This window comes from Lineus longissimus, chromosome 19, assembly GCF_910592395.1.
Source record: "Lineus longissimus chromosome 19, tnLinLong1.2, whole genome shotgun sequence".
Taxonomy (NCBI): Eukaryota; Metazoa; Nemertea; class Pilidiophora; order Heteronemertea; family Lineidae; genus Lineus; species Lineus longissimus.
The window spans coordinates 11,904,852-11,932,796 of record NC_088326.1 but is presented as its reverse complement, the minus strand read 5'-3'; the positions used below and the strand labels follow the sequence as shown (position 1 = coordinate 11,932,796).

Here is a 27,945-nt window from a genome sequence, read left to right as displayed (position 1 = left end):
AATGCAGTTATACACAATGCCGTAGCTCAGTTATTGTGCTTACGAATCTGCTGAATCTTGGTTTTTGTAGTTTTGTACATCTGCCTTTTTCCAAAACAATTTTCTTCTAGTATTTTACCTTTTGAAATTTTTTTTGGGAATCTTTATTTAAGTTACTATGGCAGTCTATAGGTAGTGCTGTTTTGTAATATGTGTAAGCAAGACACATGCAAAACAGTTGAGAAGAAAGTATAAGTAACTAGGGAACAATAACTAAAACAACCTAGATCTTCCCAAATACCCCACTTCAACTGAATTCTTTGGAGAGCTAAACAACCTCTATAACAATCCCATCCAAAAATATTCCCTCCCTTTCTAACCTGTGATGACCAACTCCCTGAAAACCAGCTCCAATATTGCCACAAAAACTAGAAATAAGACTACTAATCATAGCAACATACCGCCAGGAGCACTTTTTGTCCCTTTTTCTCTGTCTTCCCATCAAACAATACCCGGCAAAGGGATCTCTTGTCATAAGACTTGGATTACCGAGTCTGGGACTCCAACAATTGTTCAACCAGATATGCCCAGAGCACGACCAGTTAATCATTGTCCCGCTACGAGTCTTCAATTGTCCAAAATAGCAATTTGTGCACACTTGGGATTTTCAAGGATGAGTTGTCGTTTGATAATGAGAACTTGAAAAACATGTCTAGACGTAATGGACAGTTTAGACCCTTTATTAACCCCTTCTGCAGGTTCAAAATGGATGCCGTAATATCATCACTTCCATGAAAGAGGCTTTTGGCACAGAGTAATCCCAACAGACCAAATTTGGATAGAATGCCAATATACTCACTTGATAACTAGGAAGCCTCATGTCTTTGACCAGAAACCTTCAACATCCCAAAAATCATAATCAAATCAAGAATGTCGCACACCAAAATGACATGCCTTGCGTTTTATAGAAAAATTTCATCCGGGGCAAAGTCATGCTCGGGAGGCCGGTCCACGGGACCACATCATCAAATCACTCTGTTTTAAAGAATGATTTCGTGATCTTTCAAATGGTTCGATATCCAGGGCTGAAAAGTCTTCAAATCCTTTATACGAAGACTCTCTCTTTCATCAATCACACTTGAGAGCCCAAAGGTTCATTTGACCCAATAGCATCTTTCACAAGGGCAGAGGTCGATCAACGACTGATGATACTGAGATCCAACACACAGGCAACTGGCACCCCTCACATCATCGGTGGTTGAATGTTTCCCCTATGAGCATCAGCAGATAGACGAAATAGAGAATAATAAGACACATCATTCTTGTAAAAACGTCCAACTGATGGTGGGTAGGCCTTGTTTAATGCTCCACACCGTATGAGTGCCACAGATTATCCAGAGACTGTGGCCGGAGTCGCAAACCAACCTGACTTTAGAACCCTCCAGTCCAAGCAACAGAGAATATCATTCTGTTGGTCAAAACATGCAGGTACACAGGTCAGCTGCTCAATGTTCGAATGGCGGTGGGCGGACCTAGCTGAACGTTCCAAAACCAGAGTACCACGGGTTATCCAGAGACCGGAGGGACAGACCAACACGAATTTGGAACTCCTAAATGGAAGTGAAGAGAGAATATCCGTCTGTCAGAGCATGCTTGTATGAATGTTGACTGATCAGTGTCCTACCGATGGTGGGTAGGCCTTGAATGTTCCAGACCATGCAAATGCCACCGAGATTCCAGAAACCAGTGGAGTAGGTGATTTCTGACCTGCCATCCAAAGGATATAGAGAATCTGCAACCAGTCCTTGTAGGCCCCAGAAGTGTCCAGTGAACGGAGTGCATGGAGAAGACCAAAATGTATCTGGAACTCCACATCTGGCACTCCACAGCGAAGAGAGAATCCGTCAGTAACAACGTCCCTGTAGGCCGCCGAAAGTTTCCAGTGGACTGAGCAGGCGAAGAGGATGAAAGCTTCTAACCATTTACGCATGCAGGGTAAGCCTATCCGAACTCCAGGACATCTTGCAGTGGGAACTCCTATCCTAGGTCCAAGCCAAAAGACACGCAGCAGAAGACTCCATGAGATACACACACAGACACCTTGTTTATTGGCTCATCCTCTCCCCCCAAAATTATCAAACATTCTGTTCCTACTGTCACAAAAGACTGTAGCAGTTCTTTGTGTGTTTTCACTGGGTCTGCAGTTGTCTGTCCTTACATCATCCCAGGCTAAATGGGAGGCCAATTTAATTTACCGCTTATCGTCACAGTTGAGTTACCTTTATATTCAGTCAGCTGATGAGAGGGATATTATTTCATGAAGGCATGATGCCATTATGGGCCGAAAATCAAACCAATTGGGACAGGCATTTTTATAACAAGAATTTGAACAGCTACCACCTCTGCACCTAGATTCGTCATGCAGCAAGGTACTGTAAGCTAACTTTTTCGCCATTTCTCTCCAAGTTCGAATCTGGGGCAGACCTAATCAATTCATTCGAATACTAATATCACCAAAATGAAAAGTGGAACTGCAACAAGCAAAGAAATAAGCTCATTTGGCCCCGATATCACAAAAATGAAAAGCGGAATTAAACTCATTTGGCCTGCTGGTAGTCGCGTTACATAACTGAGCAATGCAGAAAAATTACTCCACATATACTGGGGGCATCCTGGGGTCGTGAACTCCCGGCATGAACTCACAGGGTTGGTTGTAAAAAGTGGAATCAATATTGTCATAGGTGAAGGACTAGTTGTGAGTCTGAGAATTCATTCGTAATTTGGTGCAATTCTCCGAATGAATTGGGCAGATTTGAGAAAGGGGATCTGAATACAATTGTATTCTGAAGAAGCCATTGTCTACTATTTAGGGAAGCGCACTGGCACAGAGGAAGAGCCTGCGACTTGTGATCAGAAGTCATGGGTTTGAGCCTCGGCCAGTGTCACTCTGTACTTTCAACTGGCGAGAAAGCCTGAGTTTTGCACAAAGGGCTTTAAGAGAGTAATTGAACAGTATGAAGTGCCTGAATTGGCCAAGTTTGCCGCATTAAGGCTGGTTCTACAGAAAGCTTTCTGGATCAGACTGGGGAATAAATGACAAGCATTTTAAGAAAGTAGGCTACTTGCACAGTATAAAGTGCCACATTTCGCCTAATTGTGCTCCTCATACAGGGGCGGTTGAAGGGGCACACCAAACACCCCCCAGTCCCCACCCCAATTCACGACAATATTTACCTGACCATGAAACTTTGGAACACATCAAAAATACATTCTTACTTTTTCTGGATCCTGGATCCACAGGTCATACATGTAGACCGACCTCCGGAGTTTCCAAAAGTGCACCTTCTATGCCATCTGAGTAGGGCAGTAACCCACTTTTCTAAAACTTCTGTTTCAGTCACTATCTATTATTGGATGACGCTGTCTCTTTCAGCTCAAACATTTTATAGCACTTTACAAGGACCCAGGCAACAAGCTCCTTGATCAATATGCATCACAAAATGGGCAATTCAACTGTTCATATCCCGCCAGACCTCAGCGATTTCCATTGTCGAGGAGCTGAGCATTCTCAAAGAAGGGCCTACCTATGCACACCTGGAGGTTATCCTGGAACAATTCACAAGGTAGGCATACCTTCATGGCGTACCATGGTTCCGAGTGCTTTTCAAATGTATAATTCACAATAGGCCCATTCTGAAGTACCAGAGGCACTCTGATAATTGTCGACCCTCATATCTCTGAAGGAAAACATGTCATTTATGTATCTGTAGATCCCACGCCTCACTTATACAGTGCATCCCACCAAAATTTGTCAGCTCCTGCCGTATTTAGAGCTCACTATGTGAACCATAAATGAATGCATGGTGTATACACTTTGCATGGCAGCTAGACTGCCAATATGAAATGGATTTCAAAACAACTTCGCATGGTCTGCCCTTGTACTCTTCTTGGGACACTGCATAAGTTTCATCGCAAAATATACTGTAGTTTTTAACGAGACAAAAAAATGCTACAAAATGCTGCAATGCTAGATTGTCACACCAGGTGAGCAATAACGATGGTCACACTTTGTTTACAGTGATGCCCCCTAACGAACTTTCTCTCCAACTACCAGTAAGGCCTTATTGACAGCTGGTTGACTGAACTGCAAGAGAATCCAGGCCTAGGGTCAACGTCAGGTCATCAGAATATGACCTCTGAAATACCTACAATACATGCTAGGTGTTGATATAACTGAAAAGCTGGTTCCCCATTCTACCATTTCATTCATGTCGACTAAATTTTCAGAGAATTCAGGCCTTGAGTTAAATTTGTTGAAACCAATTACGTCAAAACTGACACAAATTCCCACAAACAATTATAGTTTGTTGTACTTACTGTAACATATCCAAGATATTGGCCCACGTTCTGGGAAACGAATTCGACCTTGCCCTGATTGTTGACGACAATAAGGAAACCGTCTAAAGCCTGAAATACAGAAAAGATTACGGGTGATAAAAGTTACAGAGTAAGATCTTCTGCAGACAGGCAATTTTCACATCTCTGATACTAATTGCTTGTCACTCTAAAAGTCTATTTCTACTACAGGGGCCGGTTCTTCAAAAGCACAAACAAGTCACTTTATCCTTAAGGATTTTTATCAGCTCAGCTCGCTGTACCCCTGGATGGATAAGACACACCTTCGTGTGGGCATGGGAGCTTCAGATGCAATGGGAGGAGCTTCTATATGGCTGGTAGCCTAACTGACACTCACCTCAAGGAGTAAGGGACCTAATATATCATTAGCGAGGATGTTGGGCCGGCTGGACGAGACACGACTTTGTTGGACAGCATCTCTTGGCGTACTCTCTGCAAAAGATAAACATTATGGACGATTAACCTTAGAACAAAATTTTGGATCAGAGAAACGACCCAACTTTGGTACACAGATTCACTGGGATGGCTAGGGCTGTGGGAGTTCAAGGGCAATGCAACAGGGAGGAGCATGTAGATGACCCTATCCTGCTGAACGGTGTCAGAAATGTCACAGATATCTTTAAAGGGTAACTCGTGTCAAATTTCACCATATAATGTTTTAGCTGTTTTTGACGAATGACTACGTCACTTTCTCATAAATCGGTAAGGTTTTCGAATCGAAATGCACATTTTCTAGAAATTGATGGTTTAATCCCGCCCGGACAGCTCGCTTCGATGCCGTTTTCATTGATGACGTCACAACACGAACATTTTCGCGGTCGCAGTGGTTTACATTCAGCGATTTTATAATAAATCTAATCAAAAATGGAAAATTTGAGCTTTACATTTGTGATCAAAAATTAAAAATGGACGTATTTCCGCAAAGTTGTAAATCACATCATAGTATCACTTTAAAGAAACTAACACTTAAACATAAATTTATAGGAGGGTTACGCGCCTAGCCCAAAGGCACAAAGATGAAACCGTGCTGATTCTTCCAAGTGACAAGCACTGTGCTAGCCACAATGGCATTGATCTTAATTCTATAGACAGAGAGGAAAGGGTTACAATACCCAGATGGATATCTTCATGAACATGTAGCTATTGTGGCATGCAGGGAAAATACAATCAGTCGGCTGGCTGAGCTGCGGAGGAATGTCGCTAGCCAAGGTGAAACTAGTGTGCAACTGCCCCAGTTCTGCTGCTCAAAGAGAAAGTAACAATTTACAATAATGCCTCTTCTTCTTCAGTGCTTGCTCTGTACTGAAAGGTGTTTTTCTCCTCAAACGCCGATGATGCTTAAAGTAGTCTGCAGTACTGCCCATTTGTCAAAGTATCACAAAAGTGCCCAACTCATTTTCTGTACTTTTGAGAAAATCAAAGAAGATCTATTCAAATTTTCAAAAATTTGCATTTATTTTCAATTAACCCTCAGAAGTATTAGTATAATAACTGATTTCGCCTGGCTTACATAAGGCCTGAACTGACACAGGCCTCAATGCAACGAACAATAATTTGACAGAGGCACTTCCCATCACGGACTTAGGCAAATTTTCCCACAAATATAATGCTTATGTCACAGATAAAAAAATAGGAAAAATGGCTATGTCAAATGCTTGAGTTCGGGGAAAGCTTGTTCTATGTAATCTGCGACGGTAATAGGCATGTAGTCCAGATGGTGTGGCTTACTATGGGGTGCCATTTCTGTAAAAAATCACAATTTGGCAAAAAGTGAGTTAGGCACTTATGAGTGTGACGCATTCTAAGTTTGGAAATACTAGTATATCACGGGTCATCCTATTTTGCGTCCAGTGGCGACCAGTGGCGTCCAACGCAAAATAATAGGATGTATATGGTTAAAAATGCTTTCAAGCAACTAAGACACTTTCAATAAACAAGATTTAGAAGTTTGGTGGAGTTTGCAAACCTAGTTTTTGAATAATCATCACCAGAAAACGATCTTAGTATGCCAACCTAATGCCAGATCCCGATTCCGCTTTTTCTATAAACTAGGTTTGCAAACTCCACCAAAGTTCTAAATCTTGTTTATTGAAAGTGTTTTAGGAGCTTGAAAATATTTTTAACCATATACACCCTATCATTTCGCGTTGGACGCCACTGGTCGCCACTGGACGCAATTAGGAAGACCGGTATATCACTGTCTATCTATCCTACTGGTTGCAGAAGAAACAACAAGTTAAACATTGCCATGGCAACGACGACAACAGGTGCCGATGTCATCAAAGTGACATGTGTGATTCTTGGCTGTGCACGCCAAAAACATCACCGTATTGATACATAAGTGCTTCAGAATCATATATATCAGCAAATTTTAGTCCACAGGGGTAACGATTCGTTTCAGTTTGATACAGCAAGAAAATTCAGACAATGATCGGATTCGATAAGATCTCATCAGGTCTTCTTCTTGTCAAGGAAACGGCCCCAAATTGGAACATGTAGAACTTTGCCAGGGGTACAATACTAAATGTGACCAGCTCTACCAAAACTAGGCGCTTGTCGCATCTGAACTTGACAGGTTGATACGGACTTGTTGTTCATTTCCCTGTTGTAGACCTTTTGTGAAATGTGACCAAATCAGTTTGTAATAGATTTCACAAAAGGTCTACAATAGGGAAATGAACAACAGGTCCGTATCAACCTGTCAAGTTCAGATGCGACAAGCGCCTAGTTTTGGTAGAGCGAGTCACAAATGAACAACCAAGGTCCATCTCATACTGTTTTATCTTATGAAGATCAATACACGTCTACATGACTACTTCAGATCACCTCTGTCAAGAAGTTGGTCCCAAATTGGTGGTTTCCATTCATTTTGACACCAGGTCACCTCTCTATTCAGGACAGCACTTGCCCGTCCTGAGGGTGTCCTTACAGAAAGGTTCTACTGTAGATGAACATACTTGTTCCTATACTGTAAGCACAATAGGCCAACATGATTGTGTCCCATAAAATGAGACCGCAAATGAGATCACAACCATAACAGAATGTACATCAGCTCAGCTGACACATCATTTGGCTGACCAAACTAATAAGTTGCTGATAATCAATGCAAAGGCCCATATCATATACACATATTAGATAAGGTGCATCAAGGCCTCAGCAAGGCTGTGCATACTGTCAGTTGTTACTGATGTCGAGGCCACTACTCTCATGCAAATACAGTGGACACCTCTCTATCACTGACACCCTCTCTATCAAGGCCACCCTGGAGGACACTGCATTTGGTACTTGAATCAAACACAAGCCAAATTGTGTGGTAGCCAGCAGTGTCAACCACTCAGCAATGAGGATCCTCTGGGCATTGGGACATGGCCAAATGCAGGATGGGGACTTATTTCAAGCCAGATCCAAGGAAACCTTTTCAATGCCAGTGATCGACCCAATACAATTCTACAACAACTATATGAAAACATACAATACTTTTTCAACAGCAGGTACATGTACTGCCTACGTGAACACAAAAGCACTGTGGTCTGAAGCCAGTAAGGGTGAAGGGTAATGGCACGACGGGGAGTTACTTCCAGCCAATATCAGCAGATAGGTTCAAACAAGCCCTTTTCAGTGCCAGTGATCTACCAACACAATCGTACAACAAGCAGATGAATTCATCTGATACTCGTTCAACAACCGTCACTGCCTACGTGCGTAAACACAAAAAGTGATGGTCCGTAGCCAGTGAGGGTAACGACATGGCAAAATGTAGCGCAGGGACTTATTTCAAGCAAACAGCAGCAAACAGGCCAAGGCCCAGGCCCAGAGTAACTCATCTGATAGTACTCTTTCAACAGCAGGCCACAACAAGAGTAGTGGTACGATCGGACCGTACCAGGAAAACAAACCACGTTACATATGTTACACTAACAGATCACCCAAACCAGCCTTCGGTATCTTCCATCTACAACATCGATCTATATTCCTCACCAACATCCATCCATCTTTCGAATATCGTAGTCCATTTTTAAAATCCACCACTGCCTTCTGTTGCCTTGTACAGCCCTAACACATCATCACCCGACCTACATTTCCAATCAGAAGTGTGTGCATTCACCATACAATATCAGATTATGCTGGTGTCCACACACACATAACCATGTACATGTACGCTAGGCTAATGTATACACGCACACAATAGATATGCATGTAGGTATACAATACACCATATAGCACAGTCCATGGGTCAATTTGCATGTGTACAGCAGAGACACCTGGTGTTTTCAGGAGGAACGTGCACATAATGTAAACAAATCGTTTTGTGTATGTCTTGCACTTCGGAATGCAAATATTCTAGTGTAAACAGGCTACCACAATACTCACACATGGGCAAGGTACATGTTAACCCTTTAATCCCAGTGCCAGTGCTATATATGTGGTACAGAGTCGACTTAGGCCGGCAATTTCATCTTTTTGGTGTTCTCACACTAAATTTGTAACCATATTTTGACCGATTTCAAAATTCATTTCAGTCGACCAGGTTGGCAGAAAAATCTTTCTGGGTGCTCCAACGGTAAAACTATTACCTACTTCAATAGTGAAGAACCTGTTCTTCAGAATGGCAAATTCGACCACGGCCCTCGTTGGAGGTAGCTGGCATTTTAACCAGGCAGTATAACCCACTGCACGAGATAATAGAGACTTTACGCAAGTTCAAGTTCAGCAAACCACCAATATCAACTTCCCCAACTGGTCAGTCCAGGGGTCAGGGTGCTGCATAACAGCTGGCCTACCCTACCAATATGGCCAGTGAACCCACCCCACCCAAATCAGGAAAGCTGCTATCAGCTATGATGGCTCAATCAGCAGCAAACCGACGAGATCAACTTCCCCTACTGGTCAGACCAGGGGTCAAAGTGCCGATGTCGGCTGGCCCACCCTATCAATATGGCTGGTGAACCAACCCCACCCAGATCAGGAAAGCTGCCATCAGCTACGATGGCTCAGTCAACAGCAAACCGACGAGATCAACATCCCCTACTGGTCAGTCCAGGGGTCAGAGTGCCGCATGTCGGCTGGCCAACTCTACCAATATGGCTGGTGAACCCGCCCCACCCTGATCAGGAAAGCTGCGATGAGCAATGACGGCTCAGTCAACAGCAAACCGAGGAGATCAACTTCCCCTACTGGTCAGTCCAGGGGTCAGAGTGCCGCATGTCGGCTGGCCAACCCTACCGATATTGCTGGTGAACCCGCCCCACCCTGATCAGGAAAGCTGCGATGAGCAATGACGGCTCAGTCGACAGCAAACCTAGGAGATCAACATCCTCATGATTACGCTACCGCGTTAAACCAACATGGACGCTGAGCTGGCATTGTGCCAGCCGATTGATTATCAGCTGGGTATGTGTCTTCGGCAGAGCATCTGTAGAATAGCACACTGGCAGTAAGATGTAGGTGCATGAATGGTCAACAGCATGATAGAGATCTTATCATATATGTTGGCAATATGTGACACGTCACAGCAAAACCAGGTGCATGTCGCACAAAAGATGAGCCTAAATGACACCAGGAGACAATGGAAGAAATTGATGTACTCAAGATCTCAAGAGGCAGACAACAGTGAAATGAACAACCAGTCCGTCTCAATCTGCCAAGCTCAGTGCTTTGCTGTGATGGGTCACGCTTACTCTTTCTACCCATACTTCCAAATCTACCCACTAGGGGGCATGCCACTCACCTTCCTGCTGCTTGATACGTTTAATCTGGTTGATAGTCTCCTGAAGTATTGCGCATTTATCCGGTTTCACCGAGAATGTGCTCATGTCCGATATACTGGCAGAGATTAACTCAGCAAGCTCCTCGATGTATACATTCTCCTGCTCTCGGCGGCGTTTCTCATTTCGGCATTTGGGTCTGCAAAGATAGAGGGAGCCCTGGGTTAGATTATGAAAAGATTTGCGCACATATGAGCCCTTTCATTTAAACAAGAATGTTTTTACGCCCGATACACTCGCAGTGATTCATCAGACTTTTCAATTGTATAGTTTTTACACTGTTTTTAACAATGTAGAGGGTGCCACATATACCCAAATTCAAATTACTAAAACAAAAATGTCAATTCTTTCCTTTTCAGGGGTAATTTCATCACTTGTTTTTAATGCACACTGTATACAAACACCTGTTATGCAAAACTACTATGCCTTCAAGAAGTCATTAGGCCTACGCATGACATCAGCCTCCCAAATAACCCAGCAAACTGGGATGCTCTCAGTGTTTCTACGGTACACTTTTTAATCAGGGCCAGTAGGATAGAGCTTGCTAAATGACACCTGTTGCCATGGTAACCAACGATGCTACAGGAGCAGTACGGGGAAAGTGGGCACAACGCCAAATACATGTAACCTGTAATTGGATCCAAATAATGATATTTCCTATTCTGTCGATATGATGTGCGGCAAAAAACCTTTGTCAACGTTAGGATAAGCTATGCGTTCTTCTTGCAAAGGCCTAAGGAAGTTGAGCAACACAAATCAGATTGTTAGCCAGCTACCTTATACCAGCAGTGCTAATCCGTTCAGAAAAAGATGAGCCGTTATATAGCCACCAGAGCCCAAGTATGGTTTTTGATCAGATGAAAGGAGCTGACAGAGTCAAAGTACGATTCTTGATCCCATGGAACCAACTCGAGAAGAAATAAATCCACAGAAACAACACAGATTAGAAGTATCAGCGCAGAAGTCGAGGGCCCCAAGTCTAGATCTTTTATGGGAGGTCGGGGGCATAACTAGCAACACACAAACATGAAAGACGAGTGACCCCTGAATGTTAGAATCAGAGTGGTACCAGTTTGATTTCGAAAACGTGCAGCAGAACCAGCCTCCTAAAGGTACTGGCAAGCAATTCCATCCCTGCATCTCCAACCAAGACTACGGTGCCTTCTCCCTCATCCACAAACACCAAGACCGCACTGCCAGTTTGACAGGCAGAATCAGCCCCCTGAATAAACCGCGGTGAGATTTTGTTGCCCTACCCCCCCCCCACCCATATATACCAACAGCACAGAATGAATGAGCACTGGACTACTAGCTTCATGTGAAGCAGAATGGCCCCCCTGAAGATTCCATTCCTGTAACTCCAACCTACATCTGATGAGACTATATGTTCCCCTCCACCTCACTCATGTATGCCAGCTCGACAGAATGAACGAGCACTGGATTGCTAGTTTCATGTGCAGCAGCGGCCCCTGAAGATTCTGCGATTGATTACATGCCTGCAACTGCTCCCTGCATCTGGTGAGACTACGTTGCCCTCCCCCCTCACCCACATATGCCAGAATGAACAAGGACTGCACTGCTACAGCGCCAGTTTCATATGCAGCAGAACCGGCCCGCTGATGATACTGCCATCGATTCAATCCTTGCAACTGCTCCCAGCATCTGGTGAGACTATGTTGCCCTTCCCCCTCACCCACATCTACAAGCAGCACAGACAAAACAAGGACTACACCGCTACAGAGCTAGTTTCATGAGCGGCAAAACCGGCCCCCTGAAGATACTGCGATCAATTCCATCCATGCATTGCCAGCATCCGATGAGAATACTGCATATCAGCGTTCACCACGACACCTCCTCCGAGACAACATACAAATTACGCCGTTGCCATGCCAACTAGCAAGCAATCCATTTGAATGTTATTTGGTGGCAAGTTGGTTGTGCGTACCATTCGTTAATTGAACGCATGTTGTGTAACGTGTCTTGGAGGCGATTTCTAGACTTTTCTTCAATAAAACCAACAAGAAATTTAAGCCAAATACCCCAGATGATGGTCAATTTAAAAGTTAGATAGTAATGTCAATTTGCAGAGAGATTCACCATCACCAATACAGATGAGCGCTGAATGGACAGAACTGAATAACTTTTTCCTTTCGCAGGAGAGGCAAGCTCGGCATACTGGAAGGTCTGCCTGATTCTAAGCAATCTTGTGAATTGATTCACGCACCAATGCAATATTCCAGGAACCACGCACGTTGAGGGAATCTATGTGCCAGATGGACACTTAAATCTAGGCCATGCTGCGTTTGGGTTTCACGCGTAGTCGCGTGAAGGGGAACCGGTGGCATTTAGCAGATTATCAACATATCGACGAGGCAGCATCGCAGATTACTTAACAACGCCAACGCAACGCTTTCCCCGGAACCACAAACGTTGCCAGAATATGTGCCGGATGGATGTTAAAATGCTACGCAGGTCAGGTGCACATACAAGAGAACAAACACTGCGAACAATACCCGCAGGGCAATGTCTTGAAATATCATGAAAACTGACGTCCTTTCCTTCAAATCGCAGCAGAGGAACACAATAGAGTCGGGACGACCACAATGGGAGGAATTTGCGTAGAGTTAGGACCAACTCTCCAATAGACTGTCAACTGATTTTTGAAGACCATTGTTCGGGGAATCTCTAGAGTTTGCAACTGCGAATACTCAAGGGCAGAGAAGAATGGATAGGGTGAATAATGTTAATGCTGTATAATGCATTGGTGGTGGATTTGGTTGCGGTGTGATGCATGGTGCGATGATTGGAGTTGTCAAGGGTGCCGGTCACGCTCGATGGCATGGCTGCGAAAGAGGTTGCCGCACATCACCACCGTAGATGCCGATGAATAGAATTGTCGGTGTGCACGAAAATTGATTGCTATGAAGATATCAAGATTGTTATGGAATAATTGGTAGTGCCCTGTTGTGGGCAGACGTTAGGATGCATTACGCAGGCAACAAGCCACAACATCCTGAAGAACATATCACGAAAGATGCGCAACACCATTGTACCAAAGAGACTTGAATAGTGCTTTAAATTTATGTGAATTTCAACATGGCCTGAATGGCCTAAATGTGAACAAGTTTTGTCCACAATTCTGGCATTTTTTGTCCACTTGTCGAGCAATTTACAACATTTCTTACAACTATAGCAGACGTGCAATGCATTGCATTTGTCAAAGAGCTTTGTCATTCAAAATATGTTGTAATGTATACCACACACAATTGTACCAACTACAATGTTGATTTTTTGTGGAAAATTGAAGCAGCGTGTGAATTTGAACAGGTTTTGTCCAAAATGCAGGTATTTTCTTCAAAGATGACAAACATTTCCCAACATTAACACTGACGTCTGGTTGCCTTATTGTTGAAGATGTGATCGTGCATTTCTCAGATATCGCACTGCATCATCATGTAGAACAGTGAATTATGTTTTACACCATTGTGTGGACTGATGCACTGATACTTCAAATATCACTAGGTTTCAGCCAATTTGCATGCATAATAACTGCAATATGGCATTGAGTATACCTGCATCTCTATTTTGCTGAGCCACCATTGAATACGCATGGCTCACCCCGCAGAACGTCACATAGTAATTTGTAACACAATCACAACACTGAACTAAAATTGAGGCAATCAGAAATCATAAGCGAATTTTCCCATCATTAACTGTTATTTAATCAATTTGATGAAGCATGGGGTGCAAGGGAAGTTCCTCGCTCCGACAACTGAGACCTTTGATTCTCGTACCCCAAACTGTAGCGAAACTGAGCTCCCTCTATACTCTTAATTGGTTTACTAATCAATGTTCCAAAGGGCGGTCACTCAGATGTCTATCTTCTTGAGCAACCACCTCTACCTCCAAAAATCAATGAGCCATTTTAGAATTGGGCATAACCGTTAACAAATAGGCCTAAATTGTGACTGGTCCTTAGTAAAACATGTTACTAATACTATAGGCCCTATTCATTGTCCATTGTGTGAAGCATTGTCTGGGCCAAGCGGGCTTTCTCCTTTCATTTTGGACAATCTGAAGGCCTTGGACAAACTACTCATAGTTTGAAGTATGGGGTATTTTACAATTATGCCTTGTTCAGTAGTAAGTAGTAAGTAGTTGGCATTCTGATTCTTGATGAAGATCTTGTAGATTGTAAACCTAAGAATACGCAGAGGTGAAAGTCAGTGACATCATATTGGTAAGCACATCTTGTCGAGGTACATGTGAGATGGGGCATAGGGCAAATTTTGTCTCGGCAACTAGGATGAGAACACGGAAATCCGATCTCCAAGTGTATCAAATTACACTTTAAGAGTTGTTTTAGAAGAATTCGAGTAAAAAATCTGCCAGGGCTATTTTGAGAAAACTTAGATCTTCCCGATTCGGTTATTCAAGGGAAATTCCCATTATGTTTGTTATAGTTTGCAAGTCCCATTTTTCGATGCACCTCCCAGTAGAAGGTCAATCATCGAGCATGTTCAACAGGTGTTGTGGGCCAGATATATTTGCTGGGATAGGCCATGAACTTCCCAGTAAATATTGATGAGATATATAAGACCTGTATAGAAAATGGAACAGATACTAGTAAGTGGCGACAAGTGGACTATCTAGGCATTGCTTACCAATGCCCCATGCCTAACATCACAGCGAACTGGCAGGCCCAGTGATATTTTCCAAAGGCATTTCGTTTAATGAATGGGAGCTCAAAACTATCCCCTTAGAAATAAAAACTTTTAGGCGAACCAGCCACTTGTCAAAATGCATTTGGAGGGTGTTATTCACTACTTTTTATTGAGCAATTTTTTTCCCTTTCCCAGGATAAGCCAGATTGGCAAACTTGGAGGCCTGCCTGATTCTGGGCAATTGATTCTCAGGCCTCCAAGTTTGCCAATCTGGCTTATCCTGGGAAAGGGAAAAAAATTGCTCAATAAAAAGTAGTGAATAACACCCTCCAAATGCATTTTGACAAGCGGCTGGTTCACCTAAAAGTTTTTATTTGCCCAGAATCAGGGGAATTGATTCTCCTGGAAGAGATTGAGCGGACAAGACTTTGGTCAAAACAACAACAGACTAGATAGTTATCACTCACAAGACCAAAAAACTGATCAAAATTGCCACAATCATACAAAGACAACCACTGATATTTCAACATTTCTCAGAGCCACAACCGCGAAGGCCAATTGTGATGTTTAGCTCAGCTCTCTGTGACCCAGTCAAGAATGACTTGATCAGAACCTTTCAAAACCAATGCTGTGAACATACTGCGCATGACTGACTTCGAATCACAACCTCTAAATGCTCCTTAGGCCAATAAAAGTACATACAACAAGAATGAATCGTAAATATTGTGGTAGTCGTAGTGTGATATTTGGTCAATGATTTGATATCATGAGTCCGTCAGGCAAGGTTGATCATTCCGCTCTGCAGAAAGTTGACCGACTAAAACTTGCCTTGTTAGAGTTCCAGGGTGCCCATGGTATTACTAGACCAGTGCTAGGACCGGTAATAGTTTTGTAGATGATTTGACATTAGGCAGGATGGATCGTTCCGCTATGCTGGAAGTGCGGATATTTCCTTCAGAGAGGAAAACTAGCTTTCAACGTTAGAGCTTCAGGGGGCCCATGGCATCACTGATATGACAGTTCGAAACATCGATTTTTTTCAAATTCATACTGTAAAATCACATAGCAGTGTTCTCCACAAGGCTATTTGTCTGGGTGGCTTACCCTACCTTGGAAGAGCCACCCTACCTTGCTCTAGAACTTTGTAGAGGGTTCCTATAGGGCCACCCTACCTCAAATTGCTGGCCACCCTACCTTGTGTTGCACACTGGTAAAACGTCAAAAATCAAGGGTATTATCCTACCTTGAGAAAACCCTGTGGAGAACACTGCATAGGTGTGCAACTTACAAAACACCTACAAAAGGGGCCTTTGTTTTATTGCAAAATTCAAAATAAACCACAGTTCATTTCATGAGCCACACCCAAAAAGACCCAAAAATGGGTACATTTGTCCAAGTGTCCAGTGTTTTCTGTGTGATCTCACACAAAATCTGAGGGCCATTTTCGCAGTGTTAAAAATTGTCGATGCTCTTTTCAAAGTCCTTTAGGTCGCTGCAAGGCAGATAAAGCTGTCGTTGTCCTGAAGTCTGACATTCGATATCGAATTGTCACACAGAACGCTGCCCTTTCATTATTTCTTGGCCATATTTCCAAGTTTCATTGACGACTTGAAAACAGGACGGCAGAATGCCGCTTTCATGAATTGTCATGGCGAGATGACGGGATACTGAATGGAAATGGTCATATTGTCATCCTGAATGGAAGCAGAGATCGGTCAAATGCAACGGTACATTTAGCACCCAAGTGACACTCAAAGAGGGTGACTCAAAATGGATTTTTTATAAAGAAGCACTGGAGTTTGACCGTGGAACATCTAATTTTTGATTATCTTTTAGAATGGACTTGAAGCGGCACCAATGCCCGAGGCGCGCCCGGTAAATTCTGAACCCAGAAAACTTTGAAGCAGAGCACTGTCAAGGCATCCCTTTTTCATTTGCAGTACACTTCGAACTACCATATTGTCATTAAGTGCATTAGTCTCCGATTAGATGCCAATGGGGCTGAGGGCATCCGCCTTGAGTCATAGTTTAAGCTACGAGTTTCCCCATCCAAAGAATATGCTGTCCATGGCTGATTAAGTGGCATCTGCCCGGGCTCGAGTCACAGAGTTTTACATTTCCTAGATAGATGTCTTGCCGGCCATTGCTAACCGAACTGGGATAGTGTGCTGAAGTCTTCCACATCCAAGATGGCCAAAGACAATCGAGTATCATCAACGCGGGTTGCTATGTCCCACACTTGCCAGTAAGTTGTCAAAAGGACTCCAACAGTAAGTTGTCAAAAGGACTCCAACAGTAAGTTATCAAAAGGACTTGAATAAAGTTACTTTTCCACGCTGAGTGAAATTCTACCACATGCTTTAAATCATGAAGACATCAAAATTAGCTGATCTCGAATAAAGATTTCTTTTAGGAATCAGCTTTGGAGCTTTTGCAGAACCACGCTGACTCAGAGGTTACACAATATAAGAGACCCAGCCAATCTCGCTGTGGCATAAAATGGCAATTAACCATAAAGTTACCATCAAACCAAGGTGTACACATATCTCGATACTAGTATCAGCTTCCCGCCACTGAGTCACCATTACATAACTACCACAGTAACGAGAAATACAAAATTACAAAAGTTCTAAAAATATCACGCATCCGGGATTTCGATCGTAGGGGCCATGTGCGCAAGAAGCATGGATCTACAAAACTGCCTGAAGCGGGCATTCAGAAAATTCAATCGCATGAAGAATGAGGGAGGTCCTCTATTGACAGAGGATCTTTTGTCCACCTGTGCAGCAATCGCTCAAGGTTGAAGCAGGAGTTATCAGCGCAGATTTTCATAGAATTTTGCACTGGGTCAGGGAATGACCGTGCGCACTGCGGTTATGAAATATCTGGTTATGAAATACCTGTTAGCCGCGTTTTGATTATCAGGAAGAACCGGATGTTTTGCGAAATTCGCCTTGCATCGCTCTGTGACACACTGTGAATGCGGACATGCTTGCATCTTCACATGAAGAGATAAACGCAAAAATGTATTGGGGCAAAAAAAAGGTGGAATTAGTCTGATACTCACAACAAGTCAACATGCAAACCTAGACCTATTCAACACTGCCACAGCTGAGGAACAAACTTGGGCCAGGTTGTTCAAAAAAAATTTTGTCTCTTAATTGGTGTTCACTTAACAGAGCGTTATCTCTTTCAGTTAAGCCTTTTGACTAAATGCAAAGTTTATTTAACACCAGCGTTAGTGACAAAACTTGCTTTCAACATCCAGGTCCTGGTATATTTTCTATTTAAGGAGTATCTAAGGCATTTCCTGTATTGTCAGTTCAGCAATTCTCCATTGTCAAATATTGATAATTTCAAAACGATACATCATCCATGAAGTTTCTGCATCAAAAAGACCATATTGATTCTTCAGTATCGATTCAAATCCATAACTAAACCGACTAATCACTAATCGAGTATTCTGTTCATGTTTACAATTTTGTTGCTATCTTGTTTCACCCCCGATAAGGAAACAACCTGACAAAGGAAGGGATCAACGCTCTGCCTCAAACGTGCTGTGCCGCACTTGCCATAGATGTGGCCATAAGTTGAAACATTGCTACAGAGTTTCAGTAGCCTCGGATTATCGGGATTTGTAATGGGTCTTGGGTACTGGTCTTATAAAACAGGTCCAACAACCCATCATCATCCCTAGAGCAAATGCAATGCTTTTGATCAACAAAATAGACAACCGAGTAGAAAATCGTTTCTCCAATTTCGATGGGCCTGAGGCGTTACCAATGCACGGTAATGGTTCTGCTATTATAACTCTGCTATTATTGAGCAGGTAAAAAGTAACAACTTCATACCTTGTTTGGATTTATCGAAAAATATCTTTCGTCATCAGATACTTATCCAGGTTCTGTTTGCATAGATACATGCTCATGTTTTGTAATGCTTTTTCAAGGAGGTCGACGTACATTAGTAGGCCTGTTGTCACAATGATGTTTCCAAGGCAACATCTCACAATAGTCATTTAAGTATAGGCCCTACTACCAACACATTACCTAAATAATTCAAATTGAAATTGAGGCAATACTTATGCCGTTAGACCTGACTGGCATGATCTGATACCATAAATGAAGCGAGTCATTGTTATTGGCCGGTGCCCCGCATGTTTCGTCGGTCATCTCCAAAAAGAAGACAGTGACTTGCAAAGATTATGAGAAGCAACGAAAGTCTCACAATCATGGTAGATGTTGGACCATAGCTGCAATTTGTCATCAGCTTCAAACCCAGGATTGAACAGCTTTATTTGCAGACAATCAATCTTTTTGTCACTCATCGCAGCAAAGATCACTGCTGGTCACAACGAGAAAAATCTCTTATCTTTCAGCTCTGTTGGAGCTTTGCTATGCTCAATCAAAGAAGTAGCCGGACAAAGTGATAGACTGAAGACCAAGTCTCAGTCTAAAACGTTGGCGTCTAAACGTACATTCACCTTTCGACCAGCTTTGACTTGTCAGAGAGGTCGACAGGAGACAGGATGCACTTGATTTGAGAAGGCAGACAAATCTAATCCACACTATCATGCCAGAGAGAAGTGGAGAGTCAACACACTGATGGACTGCGGTTTACATGGTTACACACCAAACACAAGTAGTTGCATCCCGTCCCGTGCACAGCAATGCCAGGTGTTATAGGGTTTAGTATTTGAAGCATCTTTTTGCATGAATGGAAAAGGCCAGCCAAGATGAATGGAAATGTAGTGGCGCTGGACGGTACCATGGACCTTCCCCTCAAGAGCGAAATCTTGCAAGAGAGAAGTGGTGAGTCAACACACAGATGGATCCAAACTGAACGCAAGAAGCGGCTGTCCCATCCTATGCTCAGCAACATCATACCCTCCAAGGGTGTGGCATCAAAACATCTCAGGATGCATCAAAGCTGTAATGCTGTGCCAAAAGGAAAGCAGTGGCGCTGGATGGTACGGGGGCCTTTCCTTCTTTTGAGGAAAAGGGCACACATCAAATGGAAATTAATGAAGAGCTGCTTTCGTGAAGGAGAACATTTCAAAGGCACTGAGGCAAATGGAGCATGCACAAACGCAATCGCCTCCAACCCCTTGATCAATTTCGAACTCTGATACTATGTTCGGCATCCCCATGAAGAAGAAAAAACAGTGCGTGTGGGCGAAAGGTCCAGAAGTCAAAACTATGGACATCGGTCTTCAGATTCCATCCTGCTTCAACATGACCCAACTTGGAACACGCTAACAATTCATAACGGACAACATTCCAAAAGGTTTTCTATCTCTCTGGACAGCAAGATTCCTGCTCCAAGTACGAAACCAAGTTCAATCTCCTGGGAGTGTTTTTCTGTCAGAAACCATCATTATTCCTGTGAGATCGTCACCACCACTCAGCAGGTGGACACAATCAACAGCTTCAGATAATGATCGCCAGCGTTTCCATGGAGACACAACAAAACATACCAATTGACAAGCTCGATGAGGCGAAATGAACATGGTCTCGCGACGTGTAGGATTATCGTCCTGTATCTGTAATGGAAGGACTGGAAAGGGTTCGAATCAATCAATCAGTAGGTTATGAACCCATTTTTCCGTGGGAGTATGGCACTACTGACAGTGAAGGGGTCATGCTTTGAGTGGCACAGTTGTGAGAACGTTAACATCAGCATTCCCGCCTGTCACTGCAGTAGACTTAAGTTTGACTCCCAGTCAGGGCACACCTCTGTGTGACAGAGAAGGCAACTCTCCTTGCTGGGTAGATTTGAAGATAGTGTTCCGACGCCAAGCTCTTCTGGGCACTGTTCAGACTGCCTTCTTGGAAAACGTGAGTTTTCAAGCCAAGCTCTCCTGGACAGTGCATGGCCTCTTTGAAACGGCGAGTTTGCAGGCAAAGCTCTTCTGGGTATTGTACAAACGGACATCTAGGAAATGCGAGTTCTCAAGCCAATGTTCGGCCTTCTCGGAAAATGCAGCCCCTCAAGTCAAACCAAGCTCTCCTATTCGCAGGCCAAGCTCTAATGGCCAATGAACAGATGACCGCCTTGCAGAATATGAATTCCCTCTCCTCAGTTGGGTTGTCTCAGTTTTTTCGTAGGATGTCAGTTTCGGGTTCCTCCTGCATTGCATGCTGCTCCTCCTCAAGCTATTGATGTTTATTCAACTGCTCCTCTCGTTATCCTTTTTCAATCGAAGGGGGATTATTCCGCTTTGCCTTTGCTAATGCATTTGTAATTCTTCTATGATATCATCGTCAACAACATTCTGTTCAGAAAAGAAGAAAGCAACATCCCACATGACAATGGTGTAGGTTGAAGTACCCAGCCCACTTGGGGACACGTTTTAAGAATGGCATTTGGTAACAACAATAATAATGATAATAAAAAGACACAAACAACTGTTGTCGTTATTGTTTCTTCCCTCTTATAAACAATGACTGGCATTCTATCCTACCATCCAGTCATAATACAAGTATTTGTTATGGTGTATTGGGTGGGAGAAGGAAACATCATTCAAGAATGGCACCAATTGGTGATGAAAAAGACACAACAATTGCGAGTATTTCTTCACCCCTGTAAGCATTTGTTGACAATTTTCATCAGGATAAAGTCTTGGCAGTAACCAAAGTGATCGTGGGTGTGACTGTATTGGTGAATGAATCAGCGGAGGAAGATGATATCTGAGGTGATTTTACCAATTTTCTGCAAGAAGGAAGAGAGACGTGGGCATATCTTTGGTTATCTATTCGACAGATAACGTTTTAACCCACACTATAGCTTCATCTTGATGAGATGATGGTTACATTTCAAGCAAAAGGTGTGGTAGTTTTGTTGAGAAAATGGATGTGGCCAATGGTTTTTAGTCCACAAAGTCATAAGGGATGGAAAGAAGGTTTAATCGAGGATGAAACACAGAGGACATTGCTTCAAAGAAAGCGACACTAAATCCGAAACATAGTTTTTGGCAAATTATGACGGGCGATGGGGGGGGGGGGGTGGCAAGCACAAAGCCATCGAGCCCGCGATGTGAAGCCACTAGCTTCTGAATCAGAAACACAACACACCACATCAATACCACCTAAACCGTCAAATATTTACAAAGCTAAAAGTTGATGAAGTTGCCTGCATTTAATCGACTAACGTGTGTACTGTCAGAACTCTAAAAATAGTCAACGCCTTACAGTTGTAATTTGTGTGCTTCATATTTATAATTTCATATGAGAAAGTGCATTTGCAAATTTCACTACTCTATGCTATTTTGTAGCCACATACCACAATCACCATTACATAATTTGCACAGCCTTCCCAGGGTGACTCAGTCAAATTGCTGCATTGCATAACGATATGAAGTGAAAACCCATTAGTAAGCTCCATTTACCAACCATGAATTTCATTACTGGGGAAATGTGAGTCCATTGTTATGAGGTCTGGACTACTGCAGTGTGTTGGCAACAAAAATATTGCCTTAGATTGAAACTTGGGGATCTGTTGTATGAATTAACCCACTGGCAGTTTAAGGGTATTATAGAGGAGAGAACAGTAGGATCACTAATCCTTGGGGATGGGCCACCAGGGTGGTAGAAATGTTGGTGTTATTATCCCACAAATAGTCCTTAAGAAGTGTTGTAGAGAATGTAAATTGCTAAATGATTTTTTTGAAGATCCATAAGGATCATGATGCTACCAGGATGACGATGACGATGACGATGAGATTGGAACACATGATTGCACCCAGATAGACCTACTGTGACTTGTGATTTGAAATAGTACCCTAGTGTATTGGGTTTGGTTGAATTTTACATCCTTGGCCTCTTTGACTTGTTCAGTTGTTAGTAGTGGGACAAAGCTGCAGGGAATTAGAGTGGTCTGCTAAGTGGTGGTACCAACGGAGAGCACTTTCCCGAAAACCAGCTGACCATTTGACTAGCGATCGTGTGCGTTAGAAGTTTAACACATGCGTTCACTTGTTTCTTACCGCATTTCTAGTTTTCTACAGCATTTCCACGACAACACATCTTCAAATCATCTTGTTCAGAGAATTGAATGGACCATGTTTTCAAGCTTGATTAGTTTGACTGGGAGGTTTGTTGGGCATGAGTCAACCATCATAAATCATTAGAAGACACAACGACATTTCCCTAATGATGTCGCAGATGCAGATACAGCAATGGTGGAGACGTTATTTTTCGTATGGAGTGTCTAGTATGCTGTGCCTTGATCAGGTCCATGACTAATAACAGCGCGTACTGGCAGGATTACAGGGAAGATGGGTTATTGCGAGGTCCGTTGCATAATGTGACACTGCCTCTCCTGGGACATTGTGTAGAGGATGGGGACAAGTGTAGCCGAGGCAGAGATCCATTCCAATGCAATCTGCGCCGATGTGACTAATGGTGTAATGCTACATTAAGTCTGAGCTCGCGATCACTCTACATTTGCTAAGCTTCAAGGATTTCTCTAAAACGTTTGCCAAAAGAGTTCTGTTGTATGCCGCAATGGTTTGCTGGACCAGGGCAGAGTCCACATCAAGCTACTGTCTGTTCCAATGCATTCTGTGCAGATATGACTCATGGTGTAATGATAGATTCAGTCTGAGCTTGCATGTGCTTTCCGGTTTCCTCCGCATTCGCCAAGCTTGGGAGATGTCTCTTAAATGTTTGCAAAAAAGAGTTATGCTGTATGCCGCATGAGTTGGCTGGACCAGGGCAGAGTCCATCACAAGCTACTGTCTGTGTTGATAGGGAATTCTGACTGCTTGGCCAAGGAACCTGGCTCTTCATCTCATTCAATGGAGTGTCTGCGCATTTTGAGCCTAACATCTTAAAACCAGCAGGCCATGTCACCCGACCCTCTGCATCATGAAGATAAGCACATCAAGGAAGGATCAGTTTCATTGCTTCAGTAGGTTCTCCATGAATACCGATTCTCATTTTACAAATTGTACAATTTTTGTGAGGTCCACAACAGCAACCAACACAAATGTATGAATGCAGGCCCCCTCTCCAACCCACCGGCCCTCGACAGTGCAATGAACTCAGATTGACCCTAACCCTCAACAGTTTTGTCACCTCATGGAGTAGATAAACAGGAATGCAGGGATTATATCAACCCGGCTCCAGGGAGGACCCATAAAATGCATCTACGGCCTAATAAAGACTCTCTCAGCCCCACTTGGTAGAATAACGCCCTAGGTAAACGTAACGCCCTTCTGTCATGTCCACAATGCGTATCTTGTGAGCAAATAGTGTCTAACCTGTTGGAAAGAAGAGCACTTTTTAAAGCAAGTTATGAAACTTTCTGAAATCTTTGGCATTGCCATTATGTGTTTCGTGGAATTGATTCACATCCACTTACAATTCAAGAGAAAGGGGAGGAAAATTCAATTTTCCAATTCTTTTTAATCTAAACGCCAAGTTACGTTTGTTTTTTTGTATCGGATATAGCACTGGCCTGGGGAAGGGCCTAGGTATACTACTAGATTTTAACTCAGCTGCAGTCTGTGTGAATTCATTTTTAAGTTCAATAACGATGACCAAATATTTAAACTCTACTGCTTGGTTGCATAGACATTGTATGCTTACATGGGCCAGGTTTTGGGAACTCACTTCTCACTAGTCTACTCTGTGCAATGCCATGAGTAGAAACCTGGTCAGCCACAGCATGACCATAGATGATTAACTAAAGCCTTGTGGTTTGTTTTACTGTTGCATTTCTGGATTCATCCCACTGTATCACGTTCTTGTACTATCGTGCACTGAGTGTTAACAAGAACCCTATTTTCCTGAGAAAACAGAATTCAGCCCTAAAAGGTATCACTGTAATGGCCTACCAGCTCATCTCGGCCCAGTATGGGCTTCATTTTGGTAGTAGGCCTAATATCTGAGCAAAAACATGAAAATGCTCAAGAACTTCTTTCTGGGTTGGTATTACACAAATGCTGCGTCTGTGTAGGTCTATTTTTTTCCGGTCTCCAAAAAGCTCACCCAGGATGCAGGTTCCGCAAGCCAGAACTCCTCCAAAAGGAAGCCAAAGATGGAAGCATCTGACCAATTTGGAGCATAACTGGGTTGCTAGACGGACTTGAAATTGACAAAAGCAATGCATGCCAGCTGAAATACATGTACCTTCTCTGTAGGCTAGCCACTCACAGCTAGGTAGCCAAACCAGTATCCACAGCTAGCAATGCATCCCAGTGATACATAGCTCCGTGAATATTGATTCCTGTGGAATGTATTAAATTGTGAGCAGTGTTCGTGCACTGGCGAGATTGAAGCTAGTAGGATAACGCAACGTAAAGCGCCAACATTTCACATGCATTTTTTTTCCGCAAAATATGCAAATTTCAAGGGGAGAAAATGGTTGTTACAGTCAGTAGTCTTGGAGACAATGGGATGCTGGCAAATACTTCCCGTCTTTACTATGTCAGAGGACGATGGCAGGAATGGTTCCTCTACCAAAACATGTTATGCAGTGCTCTTGGCCCTTTTAGCTACGGGGGGGGGGCTTTTTTTATTTTAAAAGGACAGTCAGAAATTATATCGTCACTCACTGCAGATTGCTTAGATTTTTTAACCAATGGTCCCAATAAACTTCCTTGCCATCGATCTGGGCCAACTGAATTGAAACACCGATAGCGCTAACAGGGCCTAACAGAGAATAGTGTAAAGCATTTAACCATTACACTATACTATGTTAGGTCCTGTCAGCACTATCGGAGTTTCAATTCGGTCGGCCCTGGTCTAGGCCTATCAGCACCTGACACTGACCCATATTTTGCACTTGATACAATGAAAGCCTGTATACCCAATAGGCCTACTGATAAACTCATTAATGCACCATAACATAAACATGCAGTCCAAACCACCATAATAAATGTGTACATCTCGGTGCACAAGGAATCAATTATGTACATGATGATGATATGCATGAAAATAATGCACAGCTCGATTCTTAAAGGGAGCATTTAATTGACAAACCATGCAATGGTAGGCAAGTTTTGGCTTCTGAAAATGCCAGATGTCACCATCACAGCGAGCCCAATTCGAACTTCAGCTAACTTGGTTGACAAAACCTGTTGTTACGAAGCTAGTGCTTCCTTGTTGTGACTTCATTCTCCAAGGCCACCAGCGGCTGCAAGCGGGGATACATGCAGCGACAGTTGGTAATCCGATGTTTGGAATGGGTGACGATACGCAGGATGAGATAGGTGACACAACTTGTATGAAAATGTTCCGATGTATCAAGGCTGGGAGGACAAATGGACAGCCAAATAAAATAGACCTACACGGCAGGGTAGATTCAGAGTCAATCTTGGTCTGATTCTTCAGTCAAGATTTGTGGCACAAGATAGGTGGCACAACTTGTATGAAAATGTTCCGATATATTCAGGCTGGGAGGACAAATGGACAGCCAAATAAAATAGACCTACACAGCAGGGTAGATTCAGAGTCAATCTTGGTCTGATTCTTCAGTCAAGATTTGTGGCACAAGATAGGTGGCACAACTTGTATGAAAATGTTCCGATATATTCAGGCTGGGAGGACAAATGGACAGCCAAATAAAATAGACCTACACAGCAGGGTAGATTCAGAGTCAATCTTGGTCTGATTCTTCAGTTAAGACCTGTGCAGGAGAGCCCATTTCCATGTGCCCCACCCCCACACACATTTCCACGTGAAAATACCATCCCTCATGCCTTTATTCAGTGCATTGACAACCCAATGCCAAGAATGAATAGGCCCACCCCATGTATCATTTCAGACATGTCCCTTTAAATTTTTGAATTGATTTCAACAGGCATATCACATTGACCCACTTAAACAGTTATTAACTGATATGAAACATACAGTTACACATGTATTTTATGGACTGTGCAAGTGTGTATTCAAAAGACTTCAGGAACACAGTTTTTAATGGTTTGGCTCTTTTAATAGTATTTAGTTGAAAAGGGTATGGGGGGGGGGGTCTCGGAAGTCTACCCCAGCCTTATTGATCAGACAACACAGGACCCCAAGCTCAGTTTCATTACCGAAAAAAGCCTAGCCTTACCATAACTACTTCTGTACCTTGTAGGCCTACTTGTTAAAATCAGGCCTTCTGACTCTATTTTCTCATATTCTTGATACTGGGAATGTTGTGTATGAAAACAGACAGGATCAGAGTTGAATTATTTCACAGCATGATTTCTGCTCATTATCATCATCCGATTAATGAATATCATCATAATGATTTAAGGCTTGTTCCATTCGTTCAAAACTTAGAGATTTGAATTTGAAAATTTCCCATTGTGTTAATACCTACTGAATATTAGTTTCAAAACTGCTGTTGTGTAGAATGTTGCTAAAGCCAAGTTTTGGCAAATTTTTGTGAGCATAATAACAGGACACCGGCAATGTTTGTTTCTATTTACCCAGATGATCTTGTGTTATGTTGGTGCTTGATGGTTCTTCTCAATGGTAGGGGAATGGCAATGCTCAGGCTACAGGATCAGGACACACTCCCTAAAAGCTCACCCAAATGAGTTCATCATAACCAATGCTACAGACTGAGACAACGTTACAATCAGGCAAGTCACCAGGTTTTTTAATGGGGGTGGGGGGGGTCCGAAAGCGCTCACGGGAACATCCAAAGTTTTTATGATGCAGCAGAAATCTGCATGAAAGACTCATATTTGTGATGCCTGCCCTAATCCCTCTTCCTCCCTCCTACAAGTTACAACCATGGCAACAAGCTAAACTGATGAGCAGCAGGAAATGTTCACCTTATATAATTTGGTAACTTACTGTTTCTCTTCAAGATCATATCTCACCCAGCTTTTCATTGCACACCTGCTACTACTACTAGGCCAAGGGAAACACTTTTATTAGTAAAAGAAGGGAGAGGTACGACCAAAGTTGTCTCAATATCATCATCGTTTTAGTTTTCGTGCTACATTTTCCTATCTTTGTCATCATGAGATAGGCCTACTATCTTATTCAGGGCATTCCAACTTCCATACCTGGCTTGTTGCTGAAGACCTCTGCTCTGGTGTAAAAGTAACATGATGCCATCAAAAATTGGTGATGACTCGGTGAGTAAAACTCACTTGAAAAGACAACGTCAAAACCAGGTAC

At 43.0% G+C, this 27,945-nt stretch overlaps 1 protein-coding gene across 5 annotated transcripts in view; it reads right to left on the bottom strand.

Moving 5' to 3' along the window:
* Positions 1 to 27,945, bottom strand: part of LOC135502730 (nuclear receptor coactivator 2-like) — a 68,285-nt gene that overhangs the window by 30,825 nt on the left and 9,515 nt on the right. For 4 of the 5 annotated variants that reach the window (XM_064795710.1, XM_064795712.1, XM_064795711.1 and 1 more), the window contains 3 exons: positions 10,124 to 10,299; positions 4,733 to 4,827; positions 4,357 to 4,446 (listed from right to left, as the gene is read on the bottom strand). In XM_064795710.1, coding sequence (XP_064651780.1) covers positions 4,357 to 4,446; positions 4,733 to 4,827; positions 10,124 to 10,299 — 361 coding nt within the window. Of the gene's footprint in view, positions 1 to 4,356; positions 4,447 to 4,732; positions 4,828 to 8,373; positions 8,514 to 10,123; positions 10,300 to 27,945 lie in introns of those variants that run through there. The other variant, XM_064795714.1, reaches the window with a different exon arrangement.